The sequence below is a fragment of the Arachis hypogaea genome, chromosome 9 (genome assembly GCF_003086295.3).
Source record: "Arachis hypogaea cultivar Tifrunner chromosome 9, arahy.Tifrunner.gnm2.J5K5, whole genome shotgun sequence".
NCBI lineage: Eukaryota > Viridiplantae > Streptophyta > Magnoliopsida > Fabales > Fabaceae > Arachis > Arachis hypogaea.
Window position 1 is genome coordinate 93,174,099 of NC_092044.1, and position 23,121 is coordinate 93,197,219.

The window sequence follows — 23,121 nt, forward strand, 5'->3', positions numbered from 1 at the left end:
GCTGACCATTTTAATATAGATTTATTATTCAACAAAAATATATGAGAGCATAATTTAAAAATTATAATTTAACTTTTTTTTTGCTTTTATTTTATCTATTAATTATCATTGAAATAAATACATAATATTAAATATAATGAATATATAATATTACAAAAATTTTATAGATATTATATTAAATAAAGTAACTTTCAATTATTATTTTGTTAGCAATGCTCTTATTTGATTAGTATATATGACTAACCTCCTCTGCCTTATGAATTGTCGTATTATTCTTATTACCCATTGCATTATCTAAAATAAAAATAAATATGGAGATTTACATTTATATACCGTATATCTTTTGAAATTGGGTGCCATACATACATGTTTTTTATTATTGATACAAGAAAAATTCACCAACTCTCTCTCTCTCTCTCTCTCATATATATATATATATATATATATATATATATATATATATATATATATATATATATATATATATATATATATATATATATATATACCATTCTTGAATAATTACATTATACAACTTAGACTTAAAAAAGAGTTGGTTTATTTTCTAAAGAGAGAGAGAGAGCAAAAGAAAAATGAGGAATAGAGAGTGTCATCCTTTACTGAGAGGTGAAAGAAGAGAAGGAAGGAAATATAGAAATGGATTCTCTTCAGCTGAGATGGAATCATTGTCAAGCATATGTGAGACTCTGTTACCTCCTCTGCCTATTGAATCTTTGAATAATAATAATAATAATAATAATTCAAGTGATGCTGTGAAGTTCTTCTGGGAATCTTCTGGTTCTCAATTCCCTGTTCCTGATAAGGTATATATACTCTCTCCTTATTTTATCTTTATATTTCATTCACATGTTTTCTAGTAGATTTGGTTCATGCTAATTAGTTTACATTATCCAAATTACACCATAACATTCATCATATAATCAATTATTCTGATTTTTTTTGTTTAATCGTGTAAGATATTTATTTCTACTAATATTAGAGTTAGATACGTACATATATAATTGTGATTTGGGATCACATTTTTGTTAGTATATCATAAGGAGTTTGTGAAATATTCCACCAGAAAATTTAAGATCATATGTTAAGGGGAAATAAAATTAGGTTCACATTTACATTGCGAAGCTGCAGAAAGAAATAAGGAAGAGGAACTATTTGTGTGAGCGGTTGTTGTAATCAACATTTTACTATTTTTGATGGGAACGTTGGTAGAAATAATATAAATTATTATTAAGTGTGAAGATTATTTTAAGTAAACTCCCCTCGAAACATACAATTTTAGCTGTCGTTTTAAGTTTTAACCATTCGTTTTGTGTAATCTATTTCACTAATCGCTATTTGACTTCAACATATATATATGCATTATTGATTTTTACTAGGTGGGTATTTGACTGATCAAGTGAACATATTAAGTAGCTTCTTTCTTGAAATCTCCTTTATTATTGTTGTGTTGGAGGATCTATTGATGTATAATAAGCCCTTATTAATTTTCATAATTAAGCCATACAATTGCACTTAAAATGTCTGTCCACATATCTCATATATTCAGTAATCAAAATACACTTTTTTTTGAGTATGTATCATATTTTAGTTGTAACTGTGATCAGTTCAAAATTGAATTTTACAGATCTGAATTGCTAAAGTAATCCAAATGTCTATATAAAACATTGATTTTAAACACATGAACAGTGATTAAATATTTAAATGTATAAATTATTTCAAAAATAAATATATTAGTAAATATATTATTTATTTTATTTATATAAAACATTCGCTTACTTATAATTTTTTTTTGGGGAGAAAATATAGACATACTAATGATGTAAATAAATTTATGAACTTCTTTTTGGTGGTCAATAAATTGTTATTTTTCCTTCTTTTCTAAATCGTACTGTAAGTACTGACTACCTGTAAATAAGACATGAAAGGATATTTGTAGAGAACAATAGAGAAAAATACAGTCCGAAAATAGAAAAAAAATTCTAGTGAATCGTGTTTTCCTATTTATTATAGGAAGAGTTTTTGTCTTTTTGTACAACAATAGAGATTGCTTGTCAAACGAAAACTACGGTGATTAGCTTCAGGTCAATTAGTACCATGAGCATTTTTATATCACATATGGTACGTGGCTAATAGTGTTGTCATAAGCATTGATGAGCCATAATTCATAATAATGAATCTATGTACCACTTTAGCTTCTCCAGTTAAAAAGTTTTACTCGAGTAATTACATCTTAAATGTGTATGTACAACTAACTAATGTATAACGTGTGTAGGTCAAATAGTTCTATTGACGTAAAATTTATGTCGGTGGTGCATTAATTTTTGTCAAGTTACACCCTTACATATACACCTCTCTTTCTTTTTCAATAGGTTTCAATTTAAGGCCGGCAAGCCAGTTCATGAGTCTATTTAAACTCGACTCATTAATAATTTGATAAGTTGAATTCGTTAGTTGGTGAGTCGAGTTTGAGCTTGAATTTGAACTCATAAATTAAATGAGTCGAATTTGAATTTGGATAAGCTCAACTCATTAACTCGTAAATTGGTTTGATTATATATATCATATTAAAAATATAGACTAAATGTATATAAGATATGCGTATTAATAATTTAATATATATATATTAATGTTCTTAATTGTTTAAAATTTTATATTTATTTTTTATATATAATTTTGATGTAAGACATAAATAAAAAAAATTATAATTGATATATAGACAATATATTAAATTTATTTTTAAATATTTTTAATATATATAAGTTATAATTTATTGATATAAAATTATAGATTATGTTCTAATTATTTGAGTCAATTCGGTTGTTTGAGCCAGCTAGTGAGTTTTTGTTAAGCCTAGCTTGAGTTTACAAAATAAACTCGATTATTGAGTCGAGTCTAATTTTCGTGAGCCAAACTTGAGCTTGGTTTAGTTCGACTCACTTCCAATCCTAAATTTCATATATCGACTTTCTAGTCAAAGTTAGAATTTAAATTCGGTGTACCTTTTAGCAAGACAAACATAGTTGCCACTAAATTCGACCTTGCGTGTTTTTATAAGTGTGATGAAATGAGTTTACAAAATAATGTAATATAATGGGAGCCATTTAGATAAATACGCTTAAAATATCTTTTAATAATTAAAATTAAATATATATAATTGATTAAATTATGTTATTTTTGTTAAAATTAGACCAAATAAATTAATTTAATAAAAAAATTGATAAACTAAATCTTGAACCGATCTAAATTAATATTTTTTTTATAGAAACTGATTATAATATTTTTATTATAAAAATTGATTAATATATATATATATATATATATATATATATATATATATATTAAAAATCCTAAATCTTAATCCTATGACAGTATAGAGAGAAAAAAAGGATTAGGATTTAGAGTCTTCAAAATATATATAATAAAAGTATTTTAGTCATTTTCTATAATAAGGGTATTATAGTTATTTTTTATAAAAACAAAACTTATTAATTTAGATCGGTTCAAAATTTGATTTACTGATCTTTTAACTAAATCGATTTATCTAGTCTAATTTTAATAAAAATAATTCGATTTAATTAATTACATGTATTAAATTTTAATTATTAAAATAAATTTTAATAAAAAATATTCTAGGTATCTTTACGTGAGCGCTCCCATAATTTATGTGATTTTGTATATGATCAAAAGTATACAGGCCAGGCTGATTTATATGATATTGTGAATAAAACAATTTTATCTTTTTCGGTAATAGTTAACAAAGTTGTATGGATTCAAAGTTGACAAACTCGTAAAACCTTGTGGAATTGTGGGTTAAAAGTTTTAAACCCACCTCAATTTGTATATCCAACCCAGCCCAATTTACATTTTGTGGATTGGATCGACCCCAATAATACTCACGAAAGCCTATTATAAATTAGTTCTTGCTCTTATTTTTTCGATTTATAAAATGTGTTTTTAACTTCTAGTTCTAAGTTCTTTAATTGTTCCAACTTCCAAATTTCGAAGCTACAAACAAAAATATCCTACAAATCTTGTTCTCTTAGAATAATATTGCATTCACATAAGAACAAAGGTTAAAAGGTTGAGTTCTCTTTGTACTTTGTGAAGAACAAGTTGTAATATAGCTCTGATCTTTTATTTAAAAGAAAACTTAGTTGTAATATAGCTCTGATCTTTTATTTAAAAGAAAACTTAACTAACACCTGTCTTAAGAACACATATTAAAGTTACTAAGTAAAAAATTTATTATAAAAAATTATGTAAAGTTTGATTTTTAATGTGATTATTATACGTCTATTAAAATAAGACATTTAAAATTTTCTATTAATAGTAATCTTAACTTATATTTTTAGGACACATGTTAGCTAAATTCTAAAAGATATAAGAATAGCACATCACTTACAATTAACAATTATAACTACAATATACTAATTAATTTGAAATGTGACGATATAGATTGTAGAGATACTGTTACAGAGAGCTCTACCAGAAGCATTGATACTACTAAGATTGATTCTATGGATGCTAGCTACAAGGTTCGGCACTTTGCTGCTAGGTGGTTCTCTATGCCTCAATGGAAAATGGCCTTTCATCAATAAATTCTCAGATATGTCTTTGGACAACAGAGAAAAAGTTCTACAAAAATGGTTCAAGCACAGGTTTCTGACTCCAGTTAGGATAGTATTTCTCTATATCAAAGTCCTCTGTTTCATTATTTTCTTCTCTCAGGTAATGCCACCACATTCTTTATACTTGTTTATTAACGGTTTAGTTACTTAAATTTATAGTTTCACTAAATGTTTAATTTAAGTTTTGTAATTGAATTCTAATTTTAAAATATTTTATAAAAAATAATATTTTGAAAGTAATTAAAATGAAAGATTGATGATTTTACTTGTTGGTTCACCAGCCATATGGGAAAAGTAATTAAAATATAACCATGAGGAACTGAGATATAAGCAAGGTTCTCAAGTAGTATTGCTTTAAAGAAATATAGTATATAATAATTTATAGATAATGTTGTGAATACTTTTAAAATTTTATATATTATATACTATTTTTAATTTAGATTTAAAATAGCATATAATATGTCAACAAACATCACCAAAACATGTACAATTATCTTCAATACTCTCAATTAGGACAGTTATTTATTTTAAAACATATCATTATTAGCAAAAAAATATTTTACCCTTTGCTAAATGTAGATAATTGTTAAAGGTGAAAACTCAGGTGTAGTCGATTTCACGTGAAGTTGATATCTGAGAGATGAAAATTTAGTCAAATCCCTAACGGCTCTCAGGTATCAACTTTACGTGAAGTCGACTGCACCTGAAGTTTCCATCATTGTTAAAATGTAAATTTAACTTAAATTCTTTTCTAAATACTTAAAATACTTGAACTATTTTAAGAATAAATTAATATATTTTCATAAAAAAAGTATTAAGTTTAAAATAAAAGAATAATGAGACACAAAATAAATAAATAAATAAATAAATTATGATATAAATATCATATAACCACATCAACCATTCATAATATTAGTTAAGGATATAGCGTTTTTACGTAAAACCGTTATAATCGGTCGTGTTTTATGTAATCATGCTTTTTTTTTTTTTCATAAACCATTAATGCTTGTAGCGGTTTATGCTGGTAACTATTTTTCACATAAAACTCGATACCCCATAACGATTTATGTGTACATTTTGAAAATATTACTCTCTAAGTGTTTATATAGAGTAAGCACACGACTAAAATATAACCAATTTCGAATTGTTGTATTTGGGTAATTTTGAGATACATCTTCTTTAATTATGTAATTTGCCCTTGTTAAAATTTCTAAATGCTTGTGGTTTTTTCCTACTTTTTGTGAAGTGTGATGAAAATGGTGAAAACAAAGTATGGGAAGCAATTGGATATAAGGTAGACAATGAAGTGAACACAAACAACTACACTGAGAATGACAAGAATAGGGCTCTTGAAAAGGGAATAGTAGAAGCAATGTATGAGACCAACTTGACTCTGCCACAAAAACTTGATCAGAAAGGCCTCAAAGTCTCCATGGATTCCAAAAACAACATCCTCAAAATCAAATGTGATGTGGTAATTGTTGGGTCTGGTTGTGGTGGAGGTGTTGCAGCATCTGTTCTTGCAACTTCAGGCCACAAGGTTCTTGTTCTTGAGAAGGGTAACTACTTCACATCAAGAGATTATTCCTCACTTGAAGGTCCTTCCATGAATGAACTCTATGAATTAGGAGGAACTTACACATCATGGGATGGAAAATTGGCAATTCTTGTAGGCTCAACAGTTGGTGGTGGTTCTTCAATTAATTGGGCTGCATCTATCGGAACACCAGATTCTGTGCTTAAGGAATGGTCAGAAGAATACAAGCTATCATTCTTCTCGAGCTACGAGTATCTTTCGGCTATGGATACAGTGTGTAAGAGGATTGGTGTAACAGATAAGTGTGTAGAGGAAGGGCTCCAGAACCAAGTTCTTCGAAAAGGATGCGAACATCTTGGCCTTCAAGTCGATTATGTGCCGAGAAATTCATCAGAGAAACATTATTGCGGCTCGTGTAACTACGGTTGTAGAAGAGGGGACAAAAAAGGGACTGAAGTTACATGGCTTGTTGATGCTGTGGATCATGGTGCAGTTATACTATCAGGATGCAAAGCTGAGAAGTTTTTATTGGAAGAAAATAACAAAGAAGGTGGCTTGAGGAGCAAGAAATGCTTAGGAGTGATGGCAAATGTGGTAACAAATAATGTCACATGGAAGCTACAAATTGAGGCCAAAACTACAATCTCAGCAGGTGGTGCTCTTTTCACACCCCCTTTAATGATCTCAAGTGGATTAAAGAACAAGAACATTGGTCGAAACCTTCGCCTTCATCCGGTGCTAATGGTGTGGGGATATTTTCCTGAATGGGTTCGTGATCTCAAAGGTAAGATCTATGAAGGAGGGATAATTACATCAGTTCACAAGGTTCAATCAAAGGACTCATCAAAAGTGAAAGCCATAGTTGAAACTCCTGCAATGGGGCCAGGAGTTTTCTCTTCATTGTTTCCTTGGGAATCTGGAATTGACTTCAAAGAAAGAATGCTCAAGTATTCAAGAACTGCTCATTTCATCACAATTATTAAGGACAATGGTTCTGGAGAAATTAGGACTGAAGGCAGGGTAAGGTATGAGTTTGATGATTCAGACAAAGAGAATATGAAGGAAGGACTTAAGCAAGCGCTGCGGATTCTGATTGCGGCCGGTGCAGTGGAGGTAGGCACACACAGAAGTGATGGCCATAGGATCAAATGTGAAGGGAAGAGTGAAAAGGAATTGAGGGAGTTTGTGGAATCAGTGTATTCAACAGGTGGTCCAATGTCTCATGAAGAGAAATGGAGTGTTTATTGTTCTGCTCATCAAATGGGAAGCTGTAGGATGGGCATGACTGAATCCGAAGGCGCCGTTGATGAAAACGGACAGAGTTGGGAAGCAGAAGGTTTATTTGTGTGTGATGCAAGTCTCTTGCCAACTGCAATTGGTGTCAATCCAATGATTACTATCCAATCTACTGCGTATTGCGTAGCGAACAGAATAGCAGAGATGCTGAGAATGGAATAGAACGCAAAAGCAGGTTTCTTCTTCTTTAATTTCCTTCAATCAAGCATGTCCTTGCCAGTGCAGTTGAATAAATAATTGCATGAGACATGCATTCAATTGTTTTAGTAATTTATGATATATATATCTATGTGATTAGCAATATTCTTGTGTTTACATGGTTAAACTACTTTCAGCCTTAGTTGTATTAGTTTAAGAGAATTTATTTGCAAGAAAGTTCTCTATCATTTGTACAATACAGAATCTTGGATGGTAAGTTCTGGAAAATGTGCTTTAACGTTAAATGACATAAATCTGCACCACAAGAGAATGAGCTACAAAATCTAATCACAATGGATTGAGAAAACAATAACCTACTCCAAAAGAATTAATTGATTTAATAGAACTAAAGGAAGTTTTATTTTCATCCAAACTGTCATGAAAATGTATACAGAGAAATTTTATTGAGATATTTCTTCAAATCTTACTAATTGAAACATGATTTGATTTTCCTTAAAGAGCTACTATAAGCTTCTAGCTAATTGAAACATTTTATATTCTCATTAGGTTATCGACAACCCTTTTGCATCAATGTAACCAATTATATTATTGGTTCTTGGCTTTTGATTGCAGTTTACAATAAAGTAAATAAAAGCAAACTTCTAATTGGATCAGACGATAAAACAAACGGAAGCAATTAATCATTTTTGTTTTCTTGAGGCTATTGATATTGATATAGAACAACAGGAATTCCAAAATTTGAAATCCATTTATCCAATTTACATGAAATATTATTATTCGAGGTGCACATTTGGCATTGCAATTGATGGTATTCACAATTCAATTGAGTAATCATATGAATTACGAGGGACCTCACATGTTTAAAATATGAATCCCTTTCAACTAGTCCTTGCATCTTTTTTATGTCAGCATGTCTCTAAGACCTTTACATGTATAAGAACATGGCCTCCACAGATATCTTAGTCGGAATCCATCTCTCGGAACGGTAATGGCACCGTCTTCACTGCGCGGTAACGACCAACATTGTTTAGATGTTCATTCTCCAACCTATGAATAAAATTTATCAAATTTATTAACCACTCAACAAGGATACTCAATACAAAAAATAAAAATCATTTAGTTATTTTAAATGAGATAAATATACCTGTAGAAATTCCAATGGCCTCTTCTAATAACCTCAAGTGAAGCTAACAGAAACTCGAGTAGACGCGATTGAACTCGCCCCACTTTAAAATGCAGGATAGTTTCCACCCATGTTAATCTTAGTACAACATTTAAGGCCTGCAATCCAAAGATCATTCAAAAAACTTACTCATATTTTGTAAGCAGTAACATTCAAATTCAGAAAGAGGTAAAGAGAAGAACTTACAATAGACATATAGTATATGCTTTTATTCTTCAAAATTAGATCATCTCTAAGCCAGGGATTTTTGGAGTTAGGATTAAGAAACCCCCAATCCTTGATGAAATCCCAGTATAATTGATAAACTGTGGCCACAGTGGAAGTGATCAAGACTATAACAAACCATAGATGGTTATCTTGTCTGCTATATGTTACTCTAGCCCCTGCTGCTACCATTGCTGAAACATACTTTCCCATGTTCTTCAAATGATTAACATCACTGTCATCAAACCACCTTCTTGCACACTATGTATTAATGAAAATTAAAACATGAATATTAGTTTCCTAATATGTTTCTAAAAGGAATCTCTTATTATTGATCGATAACCAAGCTTACTTGCAACGCACGCCAATAATAAGGCATGAATGAGATGATATAAGTTATTTCCAGGTATAGCCTTCCAGAATGGCAGGCCTCAGGATTGTGTGTTTTGAAAATCGTAGCGAAAAAGCGACAACTTGTAGTTTCTAAATGCCTCAGCAATGGTATCTGTATCCATAAGATGCACGTTAATTACAATTCATAACGTAAAAAAAAAAAAAAAAAATCAAATAAAAATAACAGGATTATACCTGGCTAGTTAGTTGGTCAGCCATAAAAAAATCTACTAGTAGAACCTGAAGAAATCACAGATTAAATCCAATAATAATACAAAGTTTAGTCTTAAAACATCTATAAATCTATACCAAAAGCTCAATTGAAGAACTTCCTTTACCTTATAAAATGGAGAGCAAGCTATGTTACGAAGAACACGGATGAAGCAATATCGAGTGGGGCGATAGAAAAAATCAAAAGGACAAATGAGCAGCATTATGGAAACCTGAATATCAATTATGACGTCAGCAGAAATACTAACAAACTGTCTCTAACTAACTAACAAGAAAAATGAATGTTAGACCAACCAAAAGAAGAATTCCAGGAATGGCATCAACTTGAGAAGGCGAAAATCCTGCAGCTCTTAAGAGTAAGTGTATAACCATTGCTCCAACCACCGTTGTCATGAGAGTAGTGCATATGAGGAATGCATCTCTGTGCTTGAGTGCTGTGGTTGGTGAGAATTCAAATATGAAATTGTAATTGATTCTTGTCCTCTTCCACATGAACAGGTTGCATCCATACATAAACAAGTGCAAGCTTAGCAATGCAAACACACTGCACAAATGCAAACACTGTTTAGTTAAAAATGTGAGATGATCAAATTAACCTGAAAACTCAGGTGAAGTTAACTTCACGTAAAGTTAATAATTGAGAGCCGTTAGATGAAAATTTAGTCAAATAATTCAAATTATTTAACGATTCTTAGCTATCAACTTTAGGTGCAGTTGAATTTTCACCTCAAATTAATTAACATAATATGAATCACCTGAAGACAGGGTAAACTGTTTCCATATATCTTGGCTCTTTGCTTGGAGAGAATATACCACACAAATGGGCCAAGATTGCATATACACAAAACAAGGATACAAAGCAACCTGTAGATAACCCTACAAACATACCAAACAATTGATAATAAGCTCTTTAATTAATTTTCTTATCCAAATTCAATCTAGGTCTACACCAGGCCCAAATTAGTAATTTACCACGTTTTATATGTTCTTAATCTTTCTCTTTTTTATTTGTAAGAAGAGTATGCCATTTGAGTTATAATTCATTGGCATTCGATATTTATGTTTGTATTTGATAAAATATAACAATTGCATTTTGTAAGGATATGATAAAAAAATTTTCTGAAAAAATTAGTATTCTAATGGTGGTTAACCACTTTATATATAATTAAGTTGAGTTTATGGTTGCTATCATTATAGTGGTGGTGTGTACTGTAACTATATAATTTTGACCACGTTTAAAAAATGTTACTAAAATTAAAAATATATTTTTAATATTTAAAAATATTTTTTTATAAAAACGTGTTATTTTAATTTTTAGCAATATTTTTTAAAGATTATTAAAAGTATATAGCTACTATAACGATAAGCAGCATAGTATACGCATTCCATTATACTATTTATCATGTATTATTGTATGATATCACTTAATTGTTAGTGAACGTACGTGAAGTATTAACGAGAAATTAAAGAGAAAGAAGATTTACCGACAAGGAAGGTGACCATATGAGAATCTTTATTTTGTTGAGGTCTTAAAAACTTCATTGCCTTTTTCCTATCATTGTTGGCAAAGTGCTTTGTGAATATGGATTCCACTTCATCCATTAGTCTAACAACCTTTTAAACCAAATAATAATAATAATTATATATAAAATGGTTAACCACTAATTTGAATATTATGTAACGGCACCAAGAGAATTTTGATGAGGAGACCTAATTCAAAAGGTATATTAAAAATTTGAACACAATATTGGTGTTTTCTTTTCTTTTTCCTTTTAACAAACTTTTAAAATGAAAGGGGTTAGCTAGGAATTGAAGAAACCAATATAATATATGTATACCTTATCAGAACTAACGAAATGAGATCTCTTCACTTCTTTCAAATAATTTGCTGAAGCTTTTTGGCAAGACACCTGCTCAATTAGATTGCCACATGCATATATTTGTTCATTTTCATAGGAACTTAGGTTAAATTATAGTAGCTAGATTAGACATTCAAAATTATTAATTAAAACTAATAGGTTCTAAATTATCAAAGCCAAGGAAGTGAATTAAATAGTTCATGGAATTACATGTAATATAATCACCTTAATCTGCAGCATGGACATTATTAATTAATCTATAAGAAAGTCTAAGGACAGCATTTTTATTGAAATTTAGTCTAGTCATCAAAAGTAAATTGAGTAATTCTATACCATTAGATATCATCTCACACTATTAAAAATGTTGATGATGACTAATTGATAGTTATACATCACAAATTCTGTTAATCCCCTAACATTCCTCTTAAATTATAGCAATAAATTTTACTGCATTGATTAAACTTTCTTGTGTACGTGTGTATATATATATACACAAAAATTAAAAAATTTAATAAGTTGATGGTTATATTTTAAACACATCATTATAAAAATATTGAAAACCTTTTTTTGGAGATCAATAAAAATTGAATTTTAAATTTTTAGATCATAAAAATTTGATACCATACATATCATAAAATATCTTCTGAAAATTAATAAATTAATAAAAGTAGACACATAAATAATTATATTTTTAATATATATTTTATTAAAAATTTACTCAATACCTTTTCTGTAAGTCAGTAAAAACAAAGAAAAATCACTAGATATATACATTGGTACTTAGCCACTGAAATCTAATTATATTTTTAATTAGTTGACTTAAATAGTCACCAAAAAAATTAGTTGATTTAAATAATTAAATAATATATAACTGTAAGTGATAGTCATAAAGAATTTTTAGATATTCAATTTTTACTTATTACTAGTGCATAGAGAGCACTATTAATTACCTTTTTTTTTTATCAAACATTATTGCACTAAACTCTTTAGGCACAAATTATATTGCCACACAAATTAAAAAATACAAATTGAATATCTAAAAACTCTTCGTGACTATGACTTACAGTTATATATTAATTAAATTCTAATAAATACTTATGCATTTAGGTAGCATTTATTTTTAAAGATACAGGTAACGAATATTATATTATTTTTAAGATTATTTTTTTATATTTTTATGTCAATTCTTTTATGAAAGACAATAATAAACATAGAATTTGAGAAAGTAGACACAGCTTTTTTTAATAAAATTTTTTTTTATCTAAAAATATTTTTTATTATTCTACTCTTATTCTTCTTATTTTCTTTAATTTGAACTTCTTTTTTATTTTGCGTTCTTCTTCTTTTTATTTTTTAAGTATTCTCTTCTTTTTATAGAATTTCTTATTTGATTAAATAATTTATTTTTTATATTATCATTATTAACCAATTCTTCTTGTATGTACTTCTACGTATTCTCATTCTTTAGTTTATATTTCGTGTGTGAAATTATAACAGATGCACTATGATCATTAATATAGGAATTATGTGTTAAAAGTATATCCACTATGAAGTAAGAAATTAAAGGGTTTGAAATAAAAATATGATCAATAATCGATCACCCAAAAAGGAAATGAGAAGAGATATGGTTGCATTGTGTCACTATCTTAAGGTCATGTGTCGTGTGAGACACATATATAGTTGCTTTTGGAAATTAAGTTGAGTTTCAATCATGAAGAGATGGTTGTTATTTAATTAAGATCCTCACAACCTTCATGTGATTGAAGACTACTAGTTTTCAAGTGCTTAATTAGTTTGAAGCATGTTTTGATTATTTTTTCATTAATAGTAGATGTAGATTTATTTGTTATAATTTTTTTAATAAAAATATATAAAGAGTACATAGTATATAAAATATAATAATTTAACAGATATTTTTTAAGAGATTTTTGATTAATCCTAACTCAACAGATATAAAGTTCTTCTTATTATTGAAGAGAATAAAAAATTTCTTAACACATATCTGTTAAATTATTATACTTTATATATTATGTACTCTTTATATATACTCCCATTAAAAAAATAATAACAAATAAATTTATATTTACTATTAATAAAAGAATAATTTAAATAACAACCACAAATACACCTATTAGAATTAATATTACTGGAAAAACTTAATTACAGTAATTAGTTCCTTTTCGGATTTGTCTCTCTATTCTTGCCATAATATGCTATTGAATGTGTGATCCTAAAGAAATAAAAGCAAGAACTTTAACTTAGTGCATATATAGCAAATAGGATTAGATATATTTTAAGCCTTACCTTATCAAACTTCTTGAGTATCTTTGAAAATGCTACTGTATTCAGTGAGCTGCCAAAATTAGAGAATAATTTGATTAGAAATGATGGATTATTAGCTCATATATTATAGTTAGAGGCTAGTATTCATATATGTACCTAAACGTTTTAGCTAAAAAAATAATCAAAAAAATACTTTTTTTTTTCTAAAGTTAACCGAACTTCAATTTAATTTTTAAAATTTTAATTGTTTTAGTTTAGTTTTTTAAATTTTTTAATTAATTCTGTAATAAAAACTACCGCATAGACTAATTAAAAATTTAAAAATTAAATTGAGATAATTAAAATTTTAAAAATTATATTAAAATTTAAATGCAACTTCAAGGATCAAAGTAAGTATTTTCTCAAAATAATCACTTTACATTATTTTTAAATTAGTAAAATGCTCTATTTTAGTTACATCTTTTTCTTTGGGGCTTCTAACCTATGAAATTACAACCATTAGAAAACCAAATTAAGCTATCCTTTTATGATTTTTTTTATAATATCTCTTAATTCGAGAGACTAAAGATTAATTTAGTGTGAATCAGAGTTCGAATCTATTTAAAAGTTTGTTAATGGTCGTGCATTATTACAGAATTTAAACCTTTAACATTTATTTAAAAAATACTAGAGAATAAACTACTAAACCAACCCAACTTTATTATTTTTTATGTAATTTTATTATATCGTTTTTATCGTTATATCTTATATAAAATTGTGATTTTCGGCATATAAGGCTGGGTCTGTTTCTTGGAATTGGAATTGAAATTAGGAGACTGAGACCAAATATTGTATTTAGTGTGATTAGAGACTAACTAGAACTAAAATTTCAATCTCAAAACACAAAATTTTAATTTATTTAATACCTCTAAAAAATAGCTAAAAGATACAGAACTAAAATTTTTAGGAATAAAAATGGTAACTTTTAGAACATTTTTTTAAAATATTCTTTTTATCTTTTTAAATTTTAAATTTATTATTTAATCTTTATATTTATCTTAAATTAAATATAATATTAATACATAATTTAATCTATTATATTTTACATTAAACATAACACAAAAATTTAATTTAATTTTTATTTTTTAATCTCTATATTTCAATTTCTATTTTTTAGTTTCAATTTCTTTTTTAAATGTAGTCTAATTTAATGAACCATACATCAGGCGTGGAGGACCATTATTACTCTCACAATGACTTCTTAAAATGATAACACAATTACATATATAACTTAATTTGCTAAAGAAACTAAGGATGGGTTTAGAATATATATGATTTCCTTTTGTTATTAAAAAATACGGATATCTCTTTATCTCTTTGGGATATGGATGAATAAAATATGAAATGCCACACTAAATTTGCATATAAAAATAAGTAAGCATATTGAAAAGTGAGATTTTCAATTTTTTGAATAAGGAAAAAGGAAAGGAAAGAGGTCAAGCAAAATTCGACCTTGCCAGCCACTAAGCACTGTTTGGAAGATAGCTTTAAATAAAATCCTTGTAAAAAGTGTGTGACCAATTATTATTATTTTTTCCGTTCCTCCCATGAAACACAACATAGATATCATGATCATGATCACAGTCACATACCAACTTTCCTTTACTCTATCCACCTGAAAAAATTAACCTTACGTGGTGCTACATCCTGGCGCCATGCAACTCATCATAATATCCAAATTTTAATATTTATTTAAATAAATTAATAAATTAATTACCATCAGATCAACTAAAGTTGGTTGCATCATTTACTTATTACCTCTTAATAAATAAAAACGCTGGAATAATATTAAAATATGAAAATATTTTAGCCTCATAACATAGTGGGCAAGGAAGAATGAATGAAGAAAGTAACCTGTAAGTTTTGAGGAGGCCAAGGGCACGATAGAGTTCAACAAAGGCACTTCGAATCATTTTCTCAGCGCTCTGAATCTTCCTTTTGAAGATGAAGTCACCGCCAGAAGTAGTTGGGTTGTTAACCAAATCCTCCAAGAGCATGCTGGTTATGGCGGTTATGGCCCGGGTCGGATTGGTTGCTGGCACGTCGATTCTCATTCCCATTTTGGGCTTCCCCTTCTTTGTCTTTTTCCCTCTCATCCCTGAATTCACCAAGTTTATTCCATTCTTCTCCAATGTCGTTATTACTTCTTCCGTCTGCGATGACACTTCTGAATTCGTTTCGTCTGATTCCCCACCAAACCTTTCTGCGGTAACCAACCAACCAAATCATCTATGTCATTGTCTCCCCGTATCACTTACTTCAAAGTCTTTACACCCAATATTATATGTCTAATATTACAGTTAACATTCATTAAGGGAAAACAAATTAAAATATAGCAAGTTAAACTAACTTTTCCAGTTTAGATTTATAATTTAGAATTTATGGTTAAAAAATTATACAATTTAAAATAAAATATTTTTTCATTTTAAAATATTAGTTGATGTTGGCAAAAAAATTAATTTTTTAAAATTATTTAAAAAAATCTAAAATTTTAAAAAATAGTTATAATTAATATTTACTAAAATTGAATATTATAATATTAAATTTTTTAGCATTACTCATATTTTAATTATTTATTTTTTAAATTCAAAATTTTAAAATTATTTTAAAAAGTATAATTTGTAATTTTCTATTCTCATTTATATGTAAATAAAAATTTACATATAGTTATTTTTATTTAAAATTATTAATTAAAAATTATTAAATAATAATTTAATCAAACATATTAAATTATCTAATAATTTTTAATTAATAAATATATAAAAATAACTTAATGTCAATTTTTGTCTTATATGTAACTACTAGTAATCTGCTATCTAATACGTCCAGCAATGAAAGGAATAGAAAAAATGAATGGATTTTGTTTTCTGAAGATATAAGAATTTCTCCGTTGAATGAATTTTTTTACATGAAAAACTTTTTGAAATAGCATAGGTCGTAACGAATTTTCTCTATGAATAAATTTATTCTATAAAAGTTATATTGTTACTAAATTTTATACGGTATATTAATTACTTTATTAGAAGTATTTTAATTAATTATGAAAATAATTATATATATACAAAATATAGTTATATCATATTTGACAAATATTTTTTCTTTTTAATATTATTTTCAATCAAAGATTAATTTGTGACAAATTTAAATTTCTAACACTTAAATAGGTGAGCGAATTAACTATCCGACCAAGTGTATCAGCTTGGTTTGAAACTTCATTTTTGACAAATATTATTCTTGTAACGTTAAGGACTTGATCCATCAACAATATAATTATATATTTTATAATTATATCAGGTGCTCTATGTTATCATTTTCCCCTCCCTGTTGCGCACTTCATTATGGTCTGATAAAAAAAAGTATGATAGAAGAATGAGTGCCTCGCTGCCTCCTTTAAAATAATTTGCTTAGAACATAGTCGCACAAGCTAAGTGGTGCTGGATCGACAATGTTCCACAAACAGTCAGTCCACTTCGGACTATAATATGTTTGTGTTGTATGATGTCAGTAACCACTTAGAAACGTGATGAGTTGACAGGGAATAATTTCTTGAGCACAAACGCAACATCCATTTTCTTTCTTTTAATGTTATTTAATTATTTATACATGCATGGTACATTACATGCGGTCTCCATTAACAAGTTGTTATTTCTAATATAATAATAAATAATATACTTTAATTTAGCCAAAGTATATATATACAAATTAAATGACTTTGACGATGTTGGATTTTCTTTAATTTGGTACATCTAACCAAATTTTGACTTCTACTCTACATATAATTTATTAATTATTAATTATATGATAACAAATTAATATGAAAATAATTAATGAATCTAATTTTTCTCAAAATATGTAAAGTGATCAGAAGAGAGAATAATGAAAGAAGATAGAACTAACCGGAATAATCAGAATTGCGCGAAGGAGAATGAGAGAAACTGGCGGAATTAGAAGATGGATTAGAACTTTTCCAGCGGCGGTTGCTGATGATTGTCTTGAGATCAAGCAGAATTTGAAGCTGTTTATTTAAGGTATCTCCTCTCTCCATGAACTCACTCTCTTGCTTCTTGTAAAATTGATTTACCTTGTTTAGCTCTTCATCAAGACTCTCAAAAAACACACGTACCTGAACCACTCAATATTATTCATCACCAAATCGATTATTTTTTAGTTATTAAGTGAAAAAATAACATTATTTTTATGTATATGTTATCCATAATTAGTTTATCTACTATATTATATATTCGCCTAATTAAGATGTCATTATTTCTCATTTATTCATAGAAATGTTTTTGGTATTTTCAGATTTTAGTAACCCGTGTCTTGTTAAGATAATAAAATACTTATTATTTTGATTATGCTTATAATTATTATTATTGTAATTATTATTACTAGTGGATCTATGTTTTATATATTTAATATATGCTAAAAAAATTTAATTATTCTGTCGATCCCTATAGTTTCACCGAATTTTCAATTAAATTATTATATTTTTTTAATTAAGTCTCTATACCATATCATATTTTGTAACTAAGTTCTTATCGTGACAAAAATATTAAAATTAACGGAATATTTTGTATTTACTATTCAGTCGAGTTAGGCATATTCATTTTATTTAACACAATATTCTGTTAATTCCAACATTTTTGTTACGATAAGGACTTAATTACAAAATCTAATATGGTATAGGGACACAATAAAAAAAAGTATAAGAACCTAATTGAAAATTTAGTAAAACTAGAGACTAATAAAATAATTAAACCAAAAAAATAAAAATAAAATTAATTAGAATGACAAACTATTTATAATTTAGGTAAAAGGTCTTGGAGTCAAATCACTGAAATAACAAAATAATTTTTTTAATAAATTATACTTAATAAAAAATATTTTAAAAAAGAAAATTAGACATCAAACTACTCTTATATTCTTTTTATATAATAGATAAATTATTATTATTATTATTATTATTATTATTATTTAAATGAAGAGTTATTTTTTTTAATTAGAAATAAAACTTAAACGTAAAATTTTTAAGTAAAAATAGAAAAATTATGCTATTTAAGTTATAGTTCATTGACATTTAAATGAAGAATTAATAACTAAATTGTTAGCCGATTATATGAAATTCTTTTTGAGATTGTTAGCCCCATCAACCAAAAAAGGGTTTACACTAGTTACATAAATAAAATTAAAATTAATATATATTATATTGAGTAAAAATTATTTATGTCAAGAGTAATAAGTCTTTTACCTATATAATTATTGCTGTATAATAACTTTGTACATAACATTTAAATTTTATTGACTTTGATGTTATCTTAAATTTTCTAAAACTATGTTACATTAACATTAGATAAAAACTAATGAAATATATAATTAATTTATGATAGAAAATATTTTTTTTTGAATGGGTGATAGAAAAGAATTAAATATTTGAATACCTCATCCTCCTCCGAAAATAATTGCGCAAGTTCTGTTTCATATATTTCTTCTTCGCTACCTTTCACGGTTTTCCTCCTCACCTGCGTGCATCAGAAAATATCTGCTACTTAGTCATTAATTGGTCATACGATAATGTTTTCTTATATGTAAATGTAATGTATTGCAAATTTACATTGACGATTTACTTTAATTTTTTTCATGGTGCTCACGATTGTTTCGTGATAAGTTGGTGAAAATATAGGTTCCACAAATAGAATAGAATACAATAATAGATCCAAAAACCTTTTTTGCTTGCTTTCGTGAGAGAATGAGAAACCCCCAAAAGAAAGCTGGAAAAGCTTTTTCAAAATAGAAATGGCCACTAACCTCACTTCGTTGCTCATTAGTCATTCTCATAATCTCATTTACTCATACATGTATGATACATCAAATAAATTTGCATATATATAATAATCATATCCCTTTCCGCCTCCAACTTTTCCGAAATTTTGGTTTTATCATTCTATTTATAACCATTCATTGTACTTACTCCTTTATTACCTCCCACTTTTTAAAAAATTGAAATATCAATTTCATTGATAAGATATCAGAAATAAATAACCAAAGAAAAAATAAAAGGGAAATAAAGTTCATGCATATTGATTTTTGAGTTATATATATATATATATATATATATATATATATATATATATATATATATATATATATATATATATATATATATATATATCTTCCTCTCTACATTATTGTATGATAATGCTCTGACAAATTAAATCATATTTATAAGACTTTTAATTTCTAGATGAGTAGTAAAAATGAAGGCAGTTAAATTAATTCTATATTTTGTATCTCTAATGATGAATTATGAATGTAACAACAAATATATGTACGTGACAGCAGTAAATAGCTAGTAAAAAATCTTATTAATTTAACACTACTGTCTACCATTAAAATGTGAATCCAGCAATTACTATTTCATCAAATATGAACGTGCAAATTGAGTATTAATAACAGAATAAAAAAAAATTGAAATTGAGCGGACCACACACCCAAAGTGAAGAAAATAACATATCAAATTGTTTCCTTCAACTAACAATATTACAAATTGACCATCATTACAACCACATGAAGTTAAATTTTTTTTTCTTGTTTTAATCTGTGGTTCGTATGAACCATAAACGCAATACGCAGATGTTATTCATAAAGTCATTTCTTCTTTATTAAATAATTCATAAAATCCTTGCAAAACATATCTTATATGTCCGACGACGATGACGTCACAATTCTATTATTTGAAAAGAAAAAAACCGACTTAGTTAATAAACAAGTGTCTTAATTTTTTTTAAATATTGACATATTCTTAAAAAAATTTTGCTGATCAGTTGAAAATTTTTTACTATCGCCAATTTACCAAAAAAGACATTTTCTTTTTAAAGAAAAAATGAAAAATGGTTTCGCTTTAGTTTATTTTATCTTTTGAGAAGGAAATTAAACCTACTATATATACCATGAATTGAGACCTGAAATAATGGGAGGCATTAGAGGACAAAGAAACACAGAAAACCATGAACACATTACTCACGCAAAAAAAACCGCACCGAAGTTTCGGCATTTGTGATGGAAAAAGCTCACATAATATCGTAAAAAATCACTTAAAATTATTTTTATATAAAATTAATAACTAAAAATTATTAAATAATTTAATATATTTTTAATTATTAATTTTACACGAAAGTAACTCCACGTGAATGATGACTGTAGTCCTATAATGTTTCGCTGCCATTAAAAAAAGAAACAAACAAGGAGAAAAACCATGGGAGAAAGAACGATGCAATTAACTATATATAGTTGATATTATATATTTTGAATAACTATTTAGTTAGTTAGTGAGTTACCTGAATGACGGTGAGGTTGTGGTCATCACAGGAAGGTCGAAGGTTGTCGGCAAGGTTGGCGGCAATGGAGCGAAGTGAATCGAAAATGGAGCGGCCGAAGTCAACTCCGGCGAACAATTGGGCGGTGTGCGGTGGGTTGGTTGGAAGCCTTGAAAGCCTGATCCGTTTAATTTGCTTCTTGAGCTGCCAGTAGTTGACGAATGCCTCCTTCCATTCCGGTATTAGTTGCGCTTCTAGCTCCTTTGAAAACTTCACCATCCTTCAATATTTCTTATTTATTTTTAATACTTTAATTTTATGGTGTAGGAAGGAGATGAAGGACGGTGAAAAGAGAAATTGAAAGAGTGAAGTGGGATATGAGTGTGTATGTGATATTGAGATATGAAAGAGTAGGGTGATAGCTATAGTGAGAGTCAATAGATATATATATATAAAGAGAGGAGAAGAAAAGAGAAGAGAGAAGAGCCGTGTGGAGAACATTGTTTTATTTTCTTTGTAAAAAGATACATTGCTTTATTCTTGTTTTATAGTGGTTATTAGTAGTAATAACTAGTATTTTTGTATGTAATAATATTACGAAAATATAAATTTTTTAAAATTATATTAATTTTATTTTAATATTATAGATTATGATAGAAAATATTTATAAAATTAAATTATTTTTATAAAAAAGTTATAAGGAATAAAAATTTTTTCGACTAAAAACATCAAAATTTTTATATATATAAAAGAATAAATAATAATTTTGTAGTCATTATTTTTATATAAAAAAATTAATTTTTTATTAATAATTAATTTTAGTATTTATTATCTAAAATTTTAAAAAATTTAATGTGTATACTTTTATATTTAATTAGATATTAAGTCTATTTTACAAAAAAAATAATTAATTTTTATAATTATTATTTAAAAATAATATATTTTTTATGTATATATAAAAATATAATTAGATATTATATAAAAAATTTATATTGATAATTATAAAATTAACTCAAAATCAATATTTTTTAAAATAATTGAATCATGATTCTAATTATTAATCACAACATTAGTATTATTTTCAAATTATATGTAATAAATATTTGAAATAAATAAATATATAAATTAAAAAGATAAGTGGTAAAAATTTAAAATTAAATAAAAAATATATATATATAATAATATACTTTTTTATGTGAATAATATTACAGGATTATTTTTTAATTATATTTAATTATAAAATTAATATTTTTTTATAATTTTATAAATTTATTTGAATTATATTATTTTATTAAATTTTAGTTTTTATAGAATAACAATGTAGACAAAGATAGAAAATGAGAGAGAAAAGAAAGAGAAAGATAAAGAAGAAAGAAAGAAAGATTTTGTTAATTTTGGAGGAAAATTTTTGTACTTTAATTGTAATAAAAGAATATTTTATGACATATTTTGATTTGTCAAATTAATAATATAAAATATAAATTATAATTTATTTATAGAGTGTAGAGGATAGAGAAAAATAGAGAAGGGGAGAGAGGGAGATAATTAAGAGGAGGGAGGAAAGTAGTTTATTAATCTTGTTTAAAGATATTTCATCTTAATTTTAATGAAAAAGTATCATGTGATACATATTTTGGTTGTTAAATTAATAATATAATATAATTATATTTTAATTTTAATATTAATTTAATTTTAGTTACGACTAAATAATATCATATGATATATTTCAATTGTCAAATTTAAAATTAGTTATTAATAATGATATATGAAAGAAATAAAATAAACGAAGGAATGATAAATATAAAAAAGAAGAGGAAAAAGAGAATAGAACTTTTTAATTTATAAAAAATTAATTATAATGGTGATATGTAACGCATTTTAATTATAAAATTAATAATAAATAATATATAATTTTTTATACGTGTATATATATACACAAAGTATGTTTATTAAAAATTTACAATTATAATTATTT

The 23,121-nt window shown here is 26.7% G+C and overlaps 2 protein-coding genes across 2 annotated transcripts; one reads left to right on the forward strand and one right to left on the reverse strand.

Moving 5' to 3' along the window:
* The first annotated feature begins 529 nt into the window (after positions 1-529).
* LOC112711240 (long-chain-alcohol oxidase FAO1) lies at positions 530-7,925 on the forward strand. The gene is made up of 3 exons (XM_025763847.3): positions 530-824; positions 4,477-4,749; positions 5,896-7,925. Exons 1-3 carry the CDS (start codon positions 594-596, stop codon positions 7,642-7,644), a joined length of 2,253 nt encoding a protein of 750 aa, XP_025619632.1. The 5' UTR covers positions 530-593; the 3' UTR covers positions 7,645-7,925.
* A 374-nt stretch (positions 7,926-8,299) lies between these two features.
* LOC112711242 (phosphate transporter PHO1) lies at positions 8,300-21,569 on the reverse strand. The gene is made up of 15 exons (XM_025763848.3): positions 21,168-21,569; positions 19,272-19,352; positions 17,731-17,956; positions 15,688-16,036; positions 13,816-13,864; positions 11,491-11,562; positions 11,137-11,266; positions 10,408-10,528; positions 9,947-10,196; positions 9,760-9,864; positions 9,617-9,661; positions 9,381-9,533; positions 9,011-9,289; positions 8,786-8,922; positions 8,300-8,688 (listed from the first exon to the last, which is right to left on the reverse strand). Exons 1-15 carry the CDS (start codon positions 21,423-21,425, stop codon positions 8,601-8,603), a joined length of 2,343 nt encoding a protein of 780 aa, XP_025619633.1. The 5' UTR covers positions 21,426-21,569; the 3' UTR covers positions 8,300-8,600.
* Positions 21,570-23,121: the final 1,552 nt, after the last annotated feature.